The sequence below is a fragment of the Malaya genurostris genome, chromosome 1 (assembly GCF_030247185.1).
Source record: "Malaya genurostris strain Urasoe2022 chromosome 1, Malgen_1.1, whole genome shotgun sequence".
NCBI classification, from domain to species: domain Eukaryota; kingdom Metazoa; phylum Arthropoda; class Insecta; order Diptera; family Culicidae; genus Malaya; species Malaya genurostris.
The window spans coordinates 84,432,308-84,454,282 of NC_080570.1; the positions used below are offsets into that span (position 1 = coordinate 84,432,308).

General features: G+C 37.4%; 1 protein-coding gene across 2 annotated transcripts in view; it reads right to left on the reverse strand.

The window, feature by feature from the left end:
* LOC131440649 (SCY1-like protein 2) overlaps window positions 1-21,975 on the reverse strand; it is a 375,664-nt gene that overhangs the window by 319,707 nt on the left and 33,982 nt on the right. For both annotated transcript variants that reach the window (XM_058612119.1, XM_058612121.1), the window contains exons 4-5: window positions 7,000-7,342; window positions 4,091-4,260 (exon numbers count right to left, since the gene is read on the reverse strand). In XM_058612119.1, the coding sequence (XP_058468102.1) occupies window positions 4,091-4,260; window positions 7,000-7,342 (513 nt within the window). The remainder of the gene's footprint in view (window positions 1-4,090; window positions 4,261-6,999; window positions 7,343-21,975) is intronic.

Here is a 21,975-nt window from a genome sequence, read left to right on the forward strand (position 1 = left end):
CATACGTTCAAAGTCGTGTGCAACGGTGATTTTTAACGGATTTTCACTTGTATGCTTTACAAAGCTTTTTAAAAAAATGTGTACTAGTTCTCTGTAGTTATAATGTATTATATCATGTTATATTTAATTATATTATATTGTATTATAGTTTATTGTAGTATACTGTATTGCAATATATTATGTTATATTGTGTTGTATTAGGGGTCCGCCATCCAATCCAAAGAGGTTATTTCAACATTGGTAACCTTAATGACACTTCTGAATTGACAGAAACTTAAAATCATCTTCTCGGATGACGCACATTTACATCTCGGCGGGTATGTTAATAAGCAAAATTGTCGCATCTGGGGGACGGAAAACCCGCACGCTATCATGGAGAAGCCGATGCATCCTCAGAGAGTGACGGTTTGGTGCGGATTTTGGTTTGGCGGCATCATTGGGCCATTTTTCTTCGAAAATGAGGCAGGAGCCGCCACCACGGTCAATGACGAGCGCTACCGCGCCATGATTAGCGATTGGTTCTTCCTGTTACTCGAAGAAGAAGACTTGGACACCATTTGGTTCCAACAAGACGCTCCATGCCACACAGCCAACGCTACGATCGATCTTCTGCGCACAGTCTTCGAAGATCGAATTATCAGTCGAAATTCGGATGTCGTTTGGCCGCCTCGGAGCTGTGATTTGACGCCGTTAGACTATAATCTTTGGGGGGGCTGTCAAAGATAAGTGTTATGTGGACAAGCCAGAGACTATTCAAGCATTGAAGGACAACATGTGTGCAGCCATAGCTAAGAGAAGGCTGCATACAATCGAAAATGTACTAAAAAACTGGACTGACCGTATGGCGTACTGCAAGGGCAGCCATTTGAATGAAATTATATTCCACAATTACCCGAAGGATTGTACTTTCCTTATAGTTTCCTTATATTACATTTTGGTGGGGAAAGGGTTCCAATCAGCTTTTTACAGCCCTGTCCAAAATGTATTGCCCTCCCCGTTAATTTGTATCAGGCCGAATTAGCGCATGCGCGCCATATAAACGCCTCTTTCAATATGAGGAAATTTTAGTATTACCCAACAGTTTTTATTATTTATTTATGTTGGTTTTCTTACCTTTGGTCATAGTTTATATTCTGTTTTACCTTAATTCCAGTGTTCTATTCAGCTGTGATTCGTAAGTGTTTTTGTTGTCATTTTTCACTCCGTATTTTTGCTGGCATGCTATGTTGTTTCCTTAAATGTAAAAGTTAGTTGTATGCAGTGGTGTTTATGTTCTTACCAATATTCTTTTCTAATTCTTTCAGCTTTTTCGTATTTCTTGTTCCTCATCCAGTCATTCGTTTCAAAAAAAAAATATATTAGTGTTTCTTTGATCTTTGTAGAGCAGCTCATCATGGTTTGACGGATAAGAACTGAGGACATGCGTTTTTTATTTAAATGATATTACCACTTGGGTTTTGTTAGTATTGCTACAGCATGTTCACATTTCGTTATCCTCGGTTGATCCTTGACAGCATTACCGCTCAGACACTTTTGAACATCTGGTGTACACTGACTCACAATCGAAATGCATCACAACCAATTTGATACAACGCACCCGAGGGAACGGTATAATGTATATTGTACACACAAAAAACACATATATACACACAGACACACACGCATACACACATGCATACATACCTACATGTATTCCACAAGCAAGCATCACAACATTGAGTTACTATTTCTATTCTAATAGATTGTAACTAAAATTTGTGTGCCTTTAGTCATCTCAATAGTAGAGTCACCATGTTATTTTACCGATTACTCGATTTTCAATAAGTTTATTGTGATAAAATCGAATACGAAATCTTTACCTCGTCTGTAAGAAGCAATGGCGCATAAAAGTAGTTCGGAAATGGTTCAATACTGCTATTTTAACGAAGCAAAATGCTCCAAATTTCATGTTACTCTTGAAATTAATCTATCAAACAGAGATAACAGATCTCACTCTAACTAGTGGTTCTCGTATATGAAATGACTAATGGATTTGAGATGAATGGGGGTACCGTTACCCAATTTCTATCTCTTCTAATGGTCGATCGTTAGTCCTGAGCTGAAACGGTGGCCTTTATTACCATTCTTGCATGCTTACACTTACATGCTTACTCTTACACTTCACTCAAACATCATCCCACCCATCAGGTCCCAAACGATACATCCTCACAATATAAACTGGATGAACATCGTTTGACAGCTATCAGTGGTTTTCTCATTGGTTCGGTCATTATTAATAGTTCATTCTATTCTACAATATTCTATTTCATTCCACAGTATTCCATGGTACACAAACCACCAATAAACTTCAAAGATGGACTCGATTTACCGTTCATTTATTGTCATCGTGTGAAACCCAATTGGGATACGTTTACTCCACTTAATTCTCACTTCTCACTGGTAATAAGGGCCGGTAGTATGAAAATAAAACATAAAAAAGAGCTCAATTAAGCCCTACCGGCCTCTCCAACCCCCGGATGTTGGAGCGTAATGCAATCAACATCTTATTCAAGTCGTTCCATATGTTATTCATTTAATTCAATTATGAAACTAAAAGCTGTGACGCATATCTTTATCAAATTGTAACGCTATATGATTGTATGTGATGATGTTTGCAATACCGTCAAGCCCACCAACCAATGGGAGGGAATTACCCGAAGGATTGTACTTTAATATGAAAAAATAAATTTTGAAATCGGATGAACTGTTTGTGTTTTATTGCATGTTTAAAAAAAAGTTACATGGTGGACCCTGTATATTATATTCTATTATATTGTGTTATGTTTATATTTATATCATATTATATTGTTTTGTATCGCATTAGCATGTGATATATTATTTTTTATTGTATTACGTAATATTTTTAAAATAATTTATATTATATTATATTATATAGTATTATGCTCAAGTATGTCGACAACGGGGAGGGGCAGGAACCGCACTACAAGTCTTACAAGTGAATGACTGGATGATGGAGTGGGTTGCCAACCTGAGTCACGTGGAGGAAGCTTTGTGTTTCTCCCTAAAGGTCTGAAATGAGTAAGACGCACCCTTCTAACAAAGAAACCATCCGACGGGTTTAAGCTGGTACAGCGAAATTCTTTATTATATGGCCGGATGTTCTTGCTGGAAGGCACCGGGTTCTCAAAACCCATTTTGGCCTTCTTAACAGCAATTATCTGAAAGCTATCTGATAATCAAATTCGGATCTACTGTAATTCTACCCGCATACACTGGTATTGCCTTGAACTGATGGTGGCTTCACACATACATACATACATACATACACTATCATTTTGTATAAGCAACTCACTTAGTAATAGCACAATATTCTGTTCGTCAAATATGATTCATGTCGAGACGGCCGAAGGAAGTGCGCCGGTAACCCGCCGTCGGAAGCGCCGGCCACTGCGGAGGGTCAACGCCCCAGCAGAAATCAGCTCTGTCTAGTTGCGGGCGTTGGCCCGAATTACCCAAAGCTAGGAGCTATCCCTCAATTAAGTCAGGTCATTAAAATCGATGCGGCATAGCCGCATTTGACCTTTCACAATTGCGAACAAATTCTTTTAGGCAGCATGTTCATCTGTTATGCCAAATGACTGTTATGCCAAATAACCATTATGCCAAATAACCATTATGCCAATAACCATTATGACAAACGGCATTATGCCAAACGACTTTGTGCCAAACGTGCTAGCTTAGTTAGATTCGCTCTTCTCTGAAAAACAGCTGAATTGATGAAATAAGTACATTGTCATTTACGTACACATCAAACCTAAAATATCTATTTGTGTGAAGAAAAAATAAATTTTCAAATTACCTGAATTACCAAAAAAAAACTGAATTACCAAATTACCAAAAAACTGAAAATTTAATTTATCCGTAAGCTTTGATATAAGTATTAATTATTAAAATATCAACTCTTTTATTTTTGGTTTACTTATAAATGCTACGGGTGTATTAGGTGTATTGTTAAACTAATTTCAAAGGGTTCATGGCTATTTTAAAAATTCTAAAATGTCTTCCTTTGTCAAAATGTTATTCAAATCACCTTTTCTTATATCACGGTTCGGCTGCAACAGTGTTGTAAAGTTTTGCGGAGTGAATGTAAGCTTGGTCTCTGAGTACGGTTCCAGTCCACGTATTGAGGATTTTGAACTCGGTGACTGAATAGGACCAAACATAATGTTCGTTGCTAAAGAAGTTGAATTTGGATGAGCCCTGGAAATAAATATATTATTAGTACATTCTGATAATCGAAAAACATATCAAGTAGAAAACGCAACCAAAGAGTGCCAGAAAGACCCGCTCTAATCACTACCTCACACAATTTGGGAGATTTACGTTAGTTGATTTTGGGTAGGTTTTGACCCAAAATTAGGTAGCGGCTGGTAAGAGTTTGGTTATTTTTGACAGTTCGAAAGTTATCTTCCGACACTGAAAAAAATCTTGCAAAAAATTATAATTTTCAGCTCTTTATGAGTAATCTCTTGTTATATTTCAGTCAAAAAATAGAAAGCTACAATACATTGTCAGACTGCGTAAGTTTTTCTCAGAGTTTTTCTCATGTTCTCTGTATTTCAATTGTTCTACCACTTGATATCATTTTTTTTTAGTTCAAAATAAACCCAGATAAATTACCATCCGCTAAATTTGACTAAATCTTGAAGAAAAATTCTAACTTCAGACCTTAAGTAAAAATTTCTTGTGTGTAATTTTTTTTATACAGTCAAAGAAAATGCCCATATAAAAAGTTTCAATACATTTTCAAACGAAGTAAGTTTATCTCTAAGTTCGCTGTATTGCAATTGATAAACCACTTAATATCTATTTATTTTCAGTGCAAAATAAACCCAAACAACTGAAATGGCCCGCTTGTGAGAGATTCTGGCAGCCGGCAGAAGGCTCCAAAAGTTCCTTAGTACCAAAAAATATCCACTTTTTTAGAACTCTAAAGTATACATTAAAGTATGGGAATTCCTCAAAAACGGACTGTTCAGAGTGCTTTGTATACAGTTTAAGCCAAATCTTTTTTTACAAACTTTTGTTTTTTTGAGCTAAATGCAAATTGTAAATATATCCTGAAATGACAGTTTGTTCATTGGCTCTATTTTTACTTAACAGAAGTATTTCACATTTTCACATTAATTTTTGGCGATGTTTCTTTTTTTGGGTTAAAGCGAATGTGTGTCGAATTTCGTTGATTGTAAGTTAAAGTGATCAGAAAAATGTTGGAGAGAAACGTTAACCAGTTAGTCGTTTGACAATTCTACTCTCCGAACACATAAATTCGAACAATTAATTTAAGGGCGAGACGAACTTCGACGGGTCAGCTAGTAACTCAATAATACCAGAATGGAAGCATTCATGATGTAAATAGCAATCAATCCATTTAAAGCCTTAGTTGCTTAATTAAATTGTTAGAAAATGTGTAATACGATGAGTCAGTACAATACATAATCGCATACGAACAGCAAAACGTTTTTTAACAACAAATCGGATGTGCTACATCTCTAATTTAATCGATAAGATGAGGCACAAAACAAGGAGATGCAATTTACGTTGACATGTTCAGGACATTTGACAAAGTCTCTCACCGCCTTGCTGTTCATGTAGTGCCCGTATTGGTGGAGTCATACAATCATCTAGAATCTAGCCATAATTACTTACACTTTCTCATTGTGTTGGTGCCGAGTCTCACTTTTTTTACCGAAACTTTTCGAAACTTCACTTCTTGGAGCAAAAAATTATAATTTTCAGCTCTTTATGAGTAATCTCTTGTTATATTTCAGTCAAAAAATAGAAAGCTACAATACATTGTCAGAATGCGTAAGTTTTTCTCAGAGTTCTTCTCATGTTCTCTGTATTTCAATTGTTCTACCACTTGATATCATTTTTTTTTTAGTTAAAAATAAACCCAGATAAATTACCATCCGCTAAATTTGACTAAATCTTGAAGAAAAATTCTAACTTCAGACCTTAAGTAAAAATTTCTTGTGTGTAATTTTTTTTTATACAGTCAAAGAAAATGCCCATATAAAAAGTTTCAATACATTTTCAAACAAAGTAAGTTTATCTCTAAGTTCGCTGTATTGCAATTGATAAACCACTTAATATCCATTTATTTTCAGTGCAAAATAAACCCAAACAACTGAAATGGCCCGCTTGTGAGAGATTCTGGCAGCCGGCAGAAGGCTCCAAAAGTTCCTTAGTACCAAAAAATATATACTTTTTTAGAACTCTAAAGTATACATTAAAGTATGGGAATTCCTCAAAAACGGACTGTTCAGAATGCTTTGTATACAGTTTAAGCCAAATCTTTTTTTACAAACTTTTGTTTTTTTGAGCTAAATGCTAATTGTAAATATATCCTGAAATGACAGTTTGTTCATTGGCTCTATTTTTACTTAACAGAAGTATTTCACATTTTCACATTAATTTTTGGCGATGATTCTTTTTTTGGGTTAAAGCGAATGTGTGTCGAATTTCGTTGATTGTAAGTTAAAGTAATCAGAAAAATGTTGGAGAGAAACGTTAACCAGTTAGTCGTTTGACAATTCTACTCTCCGAACACATAAATTCGAACAATTAATTTAAGGGCGAGACGAACTTCGACGGGTCAGCTAGTAACTCAATAATACCAGAATGGAAGCATTCATGATGTAAATAGCAATCAATCCATTTAAAGCCTTAGTTGCTTAATTAAATTGTTAGAAAATGTGTAACACGATGAGTCAGTACAATACATAATCGCATACGAACAGCAAAACGTTTTTTAACAACAAATCGGATGTGCTACATCTCTAATTTAATCGATAAGATGAGGCACAAAACAAGGAGATGCAATTTACGTTGACATGTTCAGGACATTTGACAAAGTCTCTCACCGCCTTGCTGTTCATGTAGTGCCCGTATTGGTGGAGTCATACAATCATCTATAATCTAGCTATAATTACTTACACTTTCTCATTGTGTTGGTGCCGAATTTCACTTTTTTTACCGAAACTATTCGAAACTTCACTTCTTGGTGACTCTATTAACGTGTATTTTTCTAAATTTGTCGGCGTGGAATGGGTGAAGTTCATTTGATTATTTGTATCAGTGCCAAACTGCTCGAATTTCCTAGTATGTTCCATTTCAACTCTTTTACTTAGGTCCTTTATAAGAACAACTAGGGAATTATACTGCTCCAGCGTTAAGCCGTCTACAATCGATAGAGGCCAGAGAAACGGCAACACTTCGTTGGCAATAACCTCTTTTGGAATACCAAGTAGCTCATGGTTCGACGATATCTTGTAGATTCCTGAAAAACAAAGATATAGAATATTTAATTATTTCAACTGAAACTTGAACAAATTTTTTTTAGTCGTCTAGTTTAAAAAATCTCAAACGATCTCATTCCCACAACTAGACTTAGCTCATATGCACTAGTTTTTATGTGAATGAATCAAATAATGTAAGTCATCGTTCTTCATCAACTAATATTAGACGCATAATATTTTATTTTATCATTAGGGTGACCATTCCCTTGTTAGTGTGGTTCGAGCTTTATTCATTTCTGTCAAAATCTACTTTTTCAAAGTCATAACAGCAATTCCATGAGAAACTGATAAACGATCTCTCAGAATTTCGTAAAATTTAGACCCGTCGAAAAATATTAGACCCGAATTTTTTATTGTGTCATTAGGATGACCATTTCCTTTTTACATGCAGAGAAATTGAACATATTTAAAACAACAAAACAGTTTGTAGACTTTCGAAATATGATTTTTGTTCATTTCAAGCAAGATTATTGTCGTTTTTCATTGATTTCACTCGCTCGGTGCCAGTGTTTTGCCCTGATAGTTGATCAATGATCAACGGTTTTGTAAAGTTTGGTTTGCACCATAAATCAAATAAACATAGATTTCCCAGTGTAATACTAATGTAGTTGAACAACCCGTGACAGCAAAAGCACCGTCTGGTGGAGAATGGGTGCGTAAATGCTCCTAAAATACATGAATAAAGTTGCCTGCGCATTTAACAAAACTGTCTTCTTTTTGCTTTGCATTGTATATACACATGGGTCAGCGACACCTTGTTTGAAACCTATTTTTACCAAAACGCTATGCAACCGTTGATTCCAGCATCGCGCTGACTGTTTCAAACCATAGATACTCCGTTTCAAACGACATACCATGCTTTCTTTACCAGCAATGACATGGTCGGGCGGTTGACGCATATAAAGCTCTTGATCTAGTGTGCCATACAAGTAGGCCGTTTTCACATCAAAATGCCGCAATGTCATTTTCTTTCGGCTAGCCAAACCTAACAGGACACGAAACGATGAGTGCTTCGTCACAGGTGCAAAGATTTCGTCAAAATCTTCTCCGTACTGTTGAGAATATCCCTGCGCCACTAGACGAGCCTTGTATTTGGTGATGTCTCCAGAGGCGTTTCTCTTAAGTTTATAAACCCACCTACACCCGACCGGTTTCTTATCTGCAGGTAATTCAACCAAATCCCAAGTGTTATTATCGGAAAGGGATTTTAGTTCATCTGACATGGCAGCTTGCCATTTATCTCCTTGTTCACAGGCCAATGCTTCTCGAGAAAGTTTTCGGCTCCAACTCGTCCTCAAGCAGTCCACCAGTAGCAAAAACTTGTTCAATCAATCGGGCAGGCTTGATACCCTTCGTCACTCGATCTGATCGCCTTGCGATTTCATCTAAAGGGAAGCCTCTGAATGAACGTTCTCCGTCAGATGCACTATCGTACTGTGATAAATCGTTGTCAAGCTCCAAGAAGGATTCTGAATCACATTGTTGTTCACTGACCGGACTCTCAAACACATGTTCCTCCGGAAACAACTGCACTTCGAAATTTCCCCTCTAAACAGGCTTTGAAGTATCCTGCTAAAAATCCACTTTTGTATCACACAGCTCAAGAAATTTTGCATCTCTACTGATTGTTAAGGAATCCGTCTTTACATTCAGGAAACGATAGGCTTTCCGCCCTTCAGCATAGCTAACGAAATGTAATTTTTCTGCCTTAAGATCAAGCTTTCGCCTCTTTTCTTTAGGGATATGCACATAAGCCATCGATCCAAAAACTCTTAAATGTGCATAAGACGGTTTCTTTTGGTGTCATAATTCATATGGGGTTGACTCAACCGACGAAGACGGTAAAAGATTTTGTAAATAATTTGCTGTTGTAATTGCCTCCCCCCAGTACTTTTTGTTCAAGCCTGATTCCGCCAACATGCATCTCATCATTTCTGTCAAATATCGATTCTTACGTTCAGCGACTCCATTTTGCTGAGGAGAGTATGGAGCAGTCTGCTGACGAACAATACCATTTTGTGCAAAAAATCGTTTCAACGACATGCTGGAGTGTTCACCACCCCCATCTGATCGAATGATTCTAGGAAAATAACCATATTGGTTCTTGATTAGATTGCAGTATTTTTGAATTTTCTTTTCAGCATCTGATTTCTGCTGAAGCAGATAAATCGTCGAATATCGACTGAAACCATCAACCATCACAATGTAAAAACGATTTCCTCCTGGAGTACTAACTTCCAAGGGACCTCCCAAGTCAGTATGGATTAGATCGGCCACTGCCTTCGTTTTGCTTCCAGAACTCAAGAAAGATTCCCTGCTCATTTTTCCTTCAGAACAAATGCCACAAATCGATTGAACTTTACAATCACTAATCTTCAAGCCCACAGCTAGATTAATGTGAAAAATTCGAGATATGGCCTGCGAATCACGATGCCCTAGCCGCCGGTGCCATAAATGTTGACAAAATTCATTGTGCTTCGTTGATGCCATCATTGCCTTTTCTGGACACTGTTTCAAATGATATAACCCATTTTTACGTTGTCCGATTAACACCGCTTGCTCTCCCTTTAGCACTCGACAACCCATCTTCTCAAAAACTACAGTAAAACCAAGATCCGTGATTTTACTCACTGAGAGTAGATTTCCCGCAAGAGACGGAACATGGAAAACATTCTCAAGTTTGACGTTGACGCGAGTACCAGATTCGTTTTCAGAAAATAATTCTCCTACACCACAACCAGATGATTTTATAGACTTTCCATCTGCTAGACATACAGAAGATGATTGTGATCTATCGACATTGTGCAGCAAAGATATATCATTGGTCATGTGGTACATAGCACCAGAATCCAGATACCACAGACCAGCTCCAGTTCCTTCAGCCATCAAACACAACTCGTGCTCACTAGCAAAACTATTCGCAATATTCGCTGTTTGTTTAGTTGGGTTTTCTTTGCCATTTCGATCCTGCATCAATTTCCGGCAGTCCCGTCGAAAGTGCCCATTTTTCTTACAATAGTGACAAATCTTTTCCTTTTTCACTTTGTGCTTTTCATTCACATTTGGTTTTTCAGATCCTGTGACAAAAGCCTTTTCACCTGAAGCAGAGTTTTCAGCACGACGCCGCCCTTCATCAAGTAATTTGCCTTTGCCACTGTGAGATCCGCATCAGGACGACTTTCAAGAGCAACAATTAGTGAGTAGTAGGACTCGGGAAGACTAGACAGCATCAAGGCAACGAACCAGAAATCTTTAACTTCTTCTCCCAACGCAGCCAACCGCAAACGTAAAGAAGTCATATCCTTCAAATGATTTGCCATATTTCCACCTTCAGGCATTCGCATAGTAATCAACCGACGAACAACATGAATTACGCTTGACAGAGATGCTCGTTCGTAGTAATCTCTCAATGCATCCCACATAGCTTTTGCCGTTGTCTTTTGCATCACATGCACCAACTGACTATCTTCCAAAGCTAATCCAATTAACGCTTGTGCTCTCTCGTCATTCGATTCCCAATCTTCAGGTACAGGTTCCGGTTTAACACCTGTCACTACATTCAGCAGCTTCTCGCGTGTTAATAATAGTCGCATTTTAAATTTCCAAATAGCGCAGTTGCTGTCGTTCAGCTTTTCGACAAGCGCCTTTGTGTCCGCCATCTTTTCACTCGAACACGTTATGACAAGCAAATACGAATTTATATTTTTATTGAAAAATAAAACGCGTTAGAAAAAAAATGAAACTATAGGCATTCTTTCCACATACACTGGGCCCATAACCTGATGACAGTGTATGGCAGTGGTAAAGAAAATATAAGCCTACAAAATGGTTTAATTCAACTTTATCAATTTTATTTAAACAGAAAAAATACAACCGTTTACACTAACGTTTGAGCAAGAATGATTGAACCAGTTAAAACCGTGATGCCAAATTAGTTTGCATATAAGGAATATGTAGTCTCTATCACACTGAAAAAAGTATGATCGTTGTTTCTCAACAAAAATGTGTACGAGAATTGTAGCAAGCGCATAGAAACTGGATGTGCTGTTTGAAATTTCAAGGCACCGCATCTTCTTCTGCGTGCGGCTCGTGATTGCAACATCTACATTTCCAAAATTGGATTGAGCGTAAAAGCACATAGAAGAAATGATTAAGATACTTCTAGAAGTTTACATGAAATTGTCCTTTTAACTGTAGCTATAAATTTGGGCCTAAGTTACTTTTATAGCAAGTTTGGTGGCAAACAACGACATTAAGTTAAAGAATTCAAAATATACTGAACACAAGCTTCTGCTTGATAAAAGATACGCTTTAATCGAGTTATAAATTTTACAATTCTGGTAGCTATGATCAAAATAGTATAACAGTTAATATGCCGTTTCTGGAAATAACCATACCCGATATGTATTTCGGAATATATTCCAGGGTAATAGAAACACTATACTATTCATATATAGAAGAGAACTTGATATGTCTGGAAAGCTTGAGACCATATTACTCAAGAAAGACATTCGCCTTTATTCGGAATAACGACGTATTGATTTGTCGATCGAATGTGGTTCGATCGAATCATAGCTACCTTTGATTTTGCTAGCGTTATGGGGAATACAAATGAAATACGAGCGAAAAAACGATACGACGTTATTAAGAATAAGGGCGATTATTACAAACTTAGGGAATTAAAACTTTTTTTCTAAATAAAACGAAATAAACATTCGTATCTGTTACGGGCAACCATGCTGCATTCCACGCTTGGAAACATGTTTTTTGGAAGAACCGGAATTTTAAATTCGGTTTTTGCATTCATAGCTTTGTTGTACGGTACCTGAAAATAAGATGTCTCTAAACGATTTTTGCCTTGCAAATTCCGACTCCAAATTTTGCACTCAAGGTTTTTATTCGATTGGTGGTTCAATATATAACGAACTTAACGAGGCAGGTTTTGTATGTTTCAGTTCTGGCTTGAAAGGATTCTTACACGGAAAGACCGATATCAGCATTTTGGCGAAAAAATTAGTTGATTTTCTGATTTTTTTGAGACAACTAAAAAAATCTTACTTTTGCTAATTTAGATTTTTTAATTCTAATTTCCTTGATAATAATAAAATATTTATTGAAATGGCTATTTTTTTAGTTGAATTCACCAATTGTCATTTCTTAGCTAAGGCACACTTCATACCCATTCAACTAATTTTTTAGTTGAATTAGAGAAATAAAACGTTGTTTTCAACCAACATGAATGGTTGAATTGGTTTCTGCAATTTGCAGCTATATGGCGCTCTGTCGCCGAAATAACGCTAACACCGTAATGACTACTAGCCACTAGATGGCACACAACTACCGAAAAAAATTTCAGTCGCGGTTGTCTTTTCTATATTGGCAGGTATAAATACGATGTTGTATTGGAGAAAAAGACATAAACAAAACATAAACTTCTTTTAGAACATTTTTCTTCTAAATCGCTGTTTTCTTCATTCGACTTCGCGAAATCGACTCTCTCACTGAAAACTTTGAGCACTCGGAAAATAAAAACCGAATACAAGTAGTACATCGAACGGCGTGGCCCGGAAGGTTGGAAGATACAAAAAACATCATTTGACATGTACAATTAGAGTGCAACATTCGAAACTCAATTCACTGTTCCGCGTAAAAACATTATTACGCACAATCGCTTCAAATGCGCACAAATTCTGAATAAATACACTTTCCACTAACAGTTTACGTCATTTTTACATACCGGTTTAGAAATTTATATATGGATATATCGTAACACATGCGTAAAACATCTAAACAATTTGCAAGCAGTTTCAACAAGACCCTTTTAGCTTTTTAATGGATTGTTTTGTTTTGACATTTCTCATGAATTTTGTGGCTAATAAACTGGCGATAGATAAATAGAAACAAATTTTCTGATTTTAAAAACAAAATTAGTTGTCAATGAGAATTTCGTGTTGGATTGAGATATTGCTGGTTTGTGTCCAGAATATTCGCCAACTAAACGCGTTCTCTAAAAATAAGAGTTTTTTTCAGCAAATAAATTCTCAATTTTAACTAATTTTATAGTTAATTTGTTGTTAAAATCAACTAATTCAAAAACAGTAATACGAATTAGGCGCAGAGCTAATTTCGGTCGTTCCGTGTAGTGTCCCTAGTATTGCAGCAATGGCCATGCAATAGTCCCTTAGACTTACAAGTCGAAGGCTATTCAGAATCCCGCTAACGAGTATCGAATACGGAATCTTTGATTTGAATATATCTTTCGCTACGAACATTTATTTACCGTTTACATAGAAATCTAAAATCTGATTCAATTGGCTTATACACTCTTGTATAAGAGTAAGCTACTGTCGCAGACCTGGTCAAGGGAGAGTAAACAACGCAGTGACTGATTCTCGAAGTTTACTGTCGCAATAACGAGAACTTCATGCTTCTTCGGCTGTCGTAGACCACGACAAAATTTCATGAGATGGAATGAACTGTCGAACGAAGCGACTGACGGCAACGTTGGCTGTACAGCACTGTTTTTCTAAGAGCTGTCGTGATGAAACCTATCACAAGGCTGTTATGGAAAGAGTATCATGACAGCCTCAATAATAATATCGCGCGACGGTACATTTGGGAAGCCTGGCGAGAGGGATCTGACTCTGATGAAAATAGTGAAGGTACTTTGTTTGTCACTCCTCAAGGCTCTGTTAAGAGGAACATGTCCTCCCCCAAATTACCAAAAATAGACACCTTCAAAAAATGATCCCCGTGTTAAATCTAAAAAGCCAAATTTAAAACTAAAAACTGTGCCTTCTGGTTTGTCAAATTCACAACCCCATCCAGGAACTAGCACAAGCAAAAACTATAATAAACAATAATCCAGTGGGCTCCATTTCACAGCCACCGTCAGGATTACTGAAGTTTTCCGGAAAATGTAGAATGGATTTTCGCAGCATTCAATATTTCTGAATTTCGACTAGATTGCACCTGGAAAGTATTTCCTGATTTACACGGTAGCGATCATTTACCAATCATCATCTCAATTAGCAGTAACAAAGGCATTGCTAATTCAGTTAATATTCCATATGATTTGACAAAAAATGTTGACTGGATTAAATACCAAAGTAGTATCTCAAATACTTTGAACTCAATGGAAGAGCCAAGAGAAAACAACAATACGTTGCGTCATATGTTGCGCAACGTTCTAATTCAATGCAACACTTTCTTATTATAAATAGCTTTAAGCAATTGTTAATAAACTAGTATACGTCTTGTCCACCCTGGACGTATCTCGCGTGTAGTGAATATCACCTTCATTCTTCAATTTGATGCTAAACAGCGGTTGTCGTTTGTCTCCAGCTAAGAGAATCGCGACTTACTGATTTTAGTGTCGGATGGATTTGGTTGGAAGCACCTATCTCACTCTCTGCTAACTGAAAAAGGCTGAGTTTAGTTACAAGCCATTTTCCACAAGCTGGACTCTGGCTGAGAAACCATGGAAGACCAGATTTATACGGCCTACAATCGGCTCCGACGCGCCCCCTCTTAGAATCTCTCGTCACAAGCTGGCATTAGTGGAGAGGTTGGTTGCAAGAGTCAAGATTTTACTCTAGCTGATTCGAAGCGGCCACTTCTGTCAGTCTCAAACTGTCTATAGAAATACAGAACTGAGCTGATCTGCCAGCTTGGCGTACAAGAGCAGCACGCTAAGATATACCTGCCGGATCGAAGGACCACGCCTTAGTTCGAACATTGGAGGCTCCGGCGAGATACGAGAGTTTTTAGTTAGACAGTTAGGGCTAGTAAAGTAAAGTCTTAGTAGAGTTGTAGGGAGTATAGGAAAAAAGTTGATGATCGCCAAGATCACGAATAGGAGTGCAGTTTCCAACAGGCTTTTAAGTTGAGGAATATTGGTTTCAGCTTCACTTCTATACGCCAGCAGCATTGTCCTTTAATTTTTTTTATCTTTATCCGTAACAAAAAAAAGTGTGCCACAAATTTGTGGAGCTGCTGGTTATTTAAGTGACGAGTGTTCCGCGTTAATCGCCGACGTTGTGGGACTTAAATCGGGACTAATAATCCTGGCTCGTCACTGAACCGTTAACAGGTTATTACCGGACTGTGAAATATTTTTACGGGATATGTGCAACTAGAAACCCGAAACCAAACGCAGAGCTAATCAAGCATTATTGACGGTTCTAGTTAAGCGTCCGTAGCAAGATTCATTTCATGCGGATCTGATAGGCAGGATATACTAAAGGCTATCAGGCGTAGGACTTATAAAGTAAAAAGGCGATCCTACGGTCTTGCACATTTAAAAAAAAGGTACGGAATATTCGAGACGTCGTCTGATACCGCGACAGACCCCATAATAGGAAGGGGCGGGATAACTGTCGTGGCAAAACAGTTGGCTATGCCATAAGCATGATGTTTTTAGAAAACAAAAACGGGAATTGCCGTCTGTGTACGGAACCCGATGACAGCCAGCCAATGGTAGCATGTGACGAGTGTGATAGGTGGTTTCACATCTCGTGCGCAGGGCTACCATCAGGGTCTTCCCAGACAGATGCATATTTATGCAGGAAGTGCCAGTCGAAATCTCAAATTGACGTGCCAGTCGAAATCGCAAATGACAGAGTTAATTAGATAATTAAGGCCATCGTCCAAGTACCATGCGCGCGGGTGGTTTTAGGAAATTTTCGATGGAAATTTCGAAAAATTTGCCAAAACCAAAAACATACAGACCTTTGAAATACATTTATCTATCTACAGGGTGAAAATGGCTGGAAAATTCGGAGGATGAAATTCGTTGATTTTCCATGAAAAGCGTGAAAAGGTTTTCCAAAAATGTTTTGAATGTGATCCTTGTTGCCAGCATGAGGTTTTTTTTGAAAAAAGTACAGGTGTGTAATGTCAGAGACATAACTGGATGTCGTGAATACGAATAAAACTGACACTCTTACTTTATACTTTAGAATATAAATTAGTGGATCGATAGCGTGAATTGTGCAAGTTTTGCCTTTTTATGCTACTAGAATTTGAAACGATACACCTAAACTACAGTACAGTACAGTGCTCCCGACGATTGAAGTCCAAATGAAAGCACGACCTAAGCGTTTGAGGCTCTATACCACGCAAAAGGTCTGCTTTCATTGCCAACTGCTCCACTGGACGACTGAAGTCCAAATGAGAGTTGCGACCTCAGCGTTTTAGGTTTTTAACCACGCAGAAGGTGCACTCTCTGAAGCTGCTGGTTGATTAAATCATTCACACGACGTCTGCTTCCATCCAACGCACAAGAAGAAATGATCGATTTTCGACCACGGTTCCCTTTTATAAGCAGTCAGTTGAAGATATGTGCCTGACTACCTCAAAATCGTCGTCCTTGCGCGAAAAACTCAAGTGAAAGTAAAGAGTTTTCCGCGTTGTTCTCAAATTTTGAGAAAACTTAATTTTTGAGTTGTTTGTGGTTTTCTCTCACTATTCAAAATATTATCCTAAATTCCTGATCATATTTTTGATGAAATAGTGAAAGAATTATGTTGCTGTCATTAATACAAGTCGAGATATTCACGATTAAGTTCTGCCCATTCTTCCATATGGCTAATTTTGAAAAGGCACCCCATAGTAAAGTAAGTCGTATTCACGACAAAAAAATTTCATTCCATCGAATTATTTTTTCAAATAATTGTGAAAAATTACCAAAAAAGCTCATTTTTCAGCGCTATTTTTGATAAGACTCGTAAAATCCTTCGAATTTTCCAGTCATTTTCACCCTGTAGATAGATAAAAGTATTTCAAAGGTCTGTATGTTTTTGGTTTTGTCAAATTTTTCGAAATTTCCATCGAAAATTTCCTAAAACCACCCGCGCGCATGGTACTTGGACGATGGCCTTAAAACAAACTCGCTTGGAGTTCAATATTTTACGTGACGAATCTGATCGCAAAGATCAATCGATCGCACAATTACGAAAGTCGGTTGAGGGTACAATCGATTTAAGCACTGCGGAAAAGAAAAATAATATTAGGCACATTGAGCCTTTAGAAGTGTTCATCAAGCGGCAAGCATTAGCCAAGTTACCCGAATTTAAAGGCGACCCTAGGGACTGGCCTAATTTCAAAAGGTTATTTAATTAAACGACTTTAGCAGGTGACTTTTCTCACCTTGAAAATCTAAATAGGTTACAAGACGCCTTAACTGGAGAGGCTTTTAAACGAGTCGAAGTATTGATGCTAGATTCAGCAAATGTTCCTGCAATTATAGCACGACTTCAGTCAGGTTTCGGTCGGACAGAATTTATTTATGACAGTCTTTTAACAGATTTAAGACATACAAAAAAGAGAAACACAATACAAATTTCGCATGCAGTTGAAAATTTAGTCACTAACATGCATACATTACAGGAACAACATTACCTACATGACCATCGTCTTGTGACGGAGTTGATAGGAAAATTACCCTTCAATTTAAAATTAAAATGGACTGAAGAACAGCTTCAGTCCGAAGAAAAAGCAAATTTAGAAGGTTTTTATAATTAGATAAAACCCAAAGCTGACGTATTGAAGTTAACGCATTACGAGAGCCAAGGGGAATCCTCAGCAGCAAATCATTTGTGCCGTAACGACAAGCATATTTTAATATGCATAATAAAGAAAAACAATACTGTGTGTTTTGTGATTTCAGAACACATATGTTAACATAGAAAATTGCACTTATTTCCTACGATTATCAGTAAATGATCGTTGGGCAACAATAAAAAAAAATTGTGTTACTGTTGTCTAATGACAGGGCACCAATTAAAATAATGTACGAAATTAAAGATATGCGGTGTAAAAGATTGTTCAAAGAAGCAGCATAAATTACTTCACTATGAAAAATTCACTAAACCTTTGAATCTGCACAGTACTGTTGATTCTAAAGTATTGTATCAAATTTTACCTGTTATAGTTTCAAACGGTGAAAAGAAAGTACATACATTCGCATTTTTTGACTCGGGATCATCCTTGCCTATTATAGAAGAAAGCTTAGCTCGAGAATTAGGTCTTGAGATCAGAAAGAGTCCGTTGCGGTTACTTTGGACTCAAAACCTTCCCACTGATATTAACAACGGAAAGGTAAACTTTAAAATAAGAGGTGAGAACTCTTCCGAGTACTGCATGGAAGGAGTAAGAACGATGCCTTCTTTGGATTTACCTTCTCAGAGTCTAAATATGAAATCTCTGAAGAAGCAACATAAACATTTAAAAGATGTTTCTCTGTCCAGCTATCCCAAGTAACATTTTTAATATTATTAAATACTTGTAGCTGTCTTCAATGCTACATAATAAATCTTGCAATAAAACTTTAAACTCCACGAAAGCCTACTGAAAACCTCTATAAGAGCATGTTCCTGCAAAGTGGACCATTCTTCATAAGGTTTATAAATCAAAATGGAGAATCAGCATAAACCTGCTTTAAAACTCCAAATTCAAGAAAATTTTGAAACCAGCTTTACGATCAACATTAAATTTCTTTGGATGGAATGAATTCCACTATGAATAAACTGTCGTTTTGATGATATTTTTCTTGACTATGTGTGTCATGTCTACTTTGAATGCAATCAGTAAGAATTCATTGCATTTTTTTTTGTTTTTATTATAGAGGCTTTAACATTAATGTCATTCACCTCTTCGGGACAGAAAAACTTTCTGACCCTATGTGCGGGGTTGGGAATCGAACCCAGGCAGGCTGCGTGAAAGGCATCGACTTACCCATCACGCTATACCCGTCCCCTTCATTGGATTTTATTTACAAGTTTGAGACCTTTTCCGAACGTAAAAACTTCATGCGCTTTTATTTTTATCGTGAATGTAAGGATAAAAATAAGAATTATAACTAATCGCCTTGAAATAAATGCGGTTTTTGCGAAAGTCTCCATGATTTATGAAAATTATTTTTTGTGATTCATCGTCATTTTTGTATAAAACTACTCTGTGGCGATAAAACTTGTGCATACGATCTGTAAATGAATCATGAAAGTCCAACATATTTCCTCGTTTTTGCATTTCGAAGTTTATTTGATGTCAATAAATGCTACGATATAGAGCATCATAATGGCGGCCATGAAATTTCTTTTAATGCAAATTACACTTAACCTAAGCAATATTAAGAGTGTTTGCATGGTTTTATTCTAGTGCAAATTGTTTTATTTTTATTTTATTTTTAGTGTAGGTAAAGGGTTTTATAGAAGCTTTGAAAACTATGATATTACTGGTTAAAAGAGACACTTATTATAGTTGTCATAAAACAGGTAGTGATTGATAAATCAATTACAAAACTCCAATCAATTATAATCAAAACCATAAGGCATTCGAATTGTTACTTGGGATTCTTATGCCAGGGCAAGAATTTTAATAGGTTTAGATCATGCAGGTCTAACCGTGGCAAATAGCCAACGAGTAGATACTCCAATAGCAATGAAAACACCTCTAGTATGGTTGATTTATGAAAATACGCCCGAGAATTCCCATCCTGCTCCCTTGTTATTCAGGAGGAGCAAGATTTAAGACAAATGGTGCGAGATTTTTTGACACAGGAAGAATTACCGGTCAATCAATCGATACCAGAAGTCAAATCATCTGAGATAGTTCGAGCTAATCAGTTGATACAAGATACCATGAGATATTATCGTTCATCGTTTATACCATGAGATACGATTCCGAGTATCAGAAATATAAAATTGGTTTATTTTGGAGGACAGATGACTTTCAGTTTCCCTACAGTTTTAAATATGCTTTACACAGGTTAGAGGGCCTTGAGAGAACTGTATCCAAAGATATAGTGAAAAGTCAATGGGTAAAAAATACCATAAATGATTTCATTTCGAAAGGATACGCTAGAAAACTCACTCCTAGCGAGTTAATAGCCAATCCTAAGAGAGTTTTTTATTTACCTCAGTTTGTAGTAACAAACAAAAATAAATTACCGATAAAACATCGGTTAGTATTTGTTGCAGCAGCATCAGTACATGGTGTCTCATTTAATTCGGCCCTGCTTCCGGGGCCGGATGCTAACGCTTCTTCATTCGAAGTGTTAATACGATTTCGAGAATATGGCATAGCAGTGAATGCCGACATAAAAGAGATCTTTCATCAAATTCGAATTCGCGATGAAGATCAGCATAGCCAAAAATTTTTGTGGCGTGATTGTGATTCATCACGATCACTCGATATTTATGTTATGCAAGTTATGATATTTGGTTCGAGTTGCTCACCAGCCAGCGCTCAATCTGTAAAAAAGTTATAGCGCCGAGCAGCTGCTCACGGCTGCTCGGCCATCCATGGAAGTTGACCATCAATGTTAACTTCCCTCTCTGAGCAGCCTAGATAGCCGTGTAGTGTCGGTAGCGGTTTCCCAACTGCTAAGAATAACGCTACGGTCCACCTGTACCGGTGGTATAAGTCCACCAAACAGGTAAGCCGTGTGGCATCCGGCGGAATTATTTTTTACCAAGAATTGATCCACTGGTTTCCTATTCCATGTCGTAAAAGGCCACAAAAATAGGAACTCCTAAGTCAAGGTGTATTTCCGTGCCGATGGCTGAATGGCTGCAGGAGGTTAAACATTGCAGTCGTGAACGGAATATCTTGGGTTTTTCCCTTACTGGATACACGCAATGCTTAGCAATCAACTTCTTTGATCATCGCTTCGGCAGGCCAGAGATTAGAAAGCTGAGTGTCTGTGGGTGTCCTCAAGGTGGTGTACTATCCCCACTTTTATGGAACCTAGTCGCTGATAGTTTGTTAAGGAAACTTAATAACCTTGGATTTCCGACTTATGGTTTTGCCGACGATTATCATATATTGATGACCGGTATAAGCATTAACACTCTCTTTGATTTAATGCAGCAAGCCCTGCGATCTGTTGAACAATGGTGTTGTCAGGTTTGGATTATCTGTAAATCCGGGCAAAACATCAATGGTGCTTTTCACTCATCGTAGGATAATTACAGGAGCTCGTCCGTTGCAGTTCTTTGGTTCAGGGGTCACTGTGGTCGATCAAGTTAAATACGTCGGGGTTATTCTTGACTCAAAACTGAATTGGTCTGCTCACATTGATTTCAGGATTAAAAGAGCTTGCATGGCTTTCGGCCAATGCAGACGAGCTTTTGGAAAATCATGGGGACTCAAACCCAGATATATTCATTGGATCTACACAACTATCGTTAGACCAATTTTAGCATATGGATGTCTTGTATGGTGGCAGAAAGGAGAAGTCGCGACAGTTCAGTCAAAGCTAAATCATCTCCAAAGGATGGTCCTAATGGCGATGACAGGAGCATTCACGACAACTCCTACTGCTGCTCTAGAGGCGCTACTGTGCATTAAACCACTACATGTGTTCCTAAAACAAGAAGCATTATCTTGTGCATACCGTCTTAGGGTTACAGGGCTTTGGAACAGTAACCCATTAGAATATGCTACCAGCCACACTCGCTTGTGGTCTCAAATGGTTCCGTGGGATGAGTATTTACTCGCTCCTAGTGACCTAACTCTCACATGCAGTTTTCCTTTTAAAACATTCAATGTGAGCTATCCTCTTCGTTAGGAATGATTGTCTGGTTGTCTGGAACGACAACTTGATGAACAC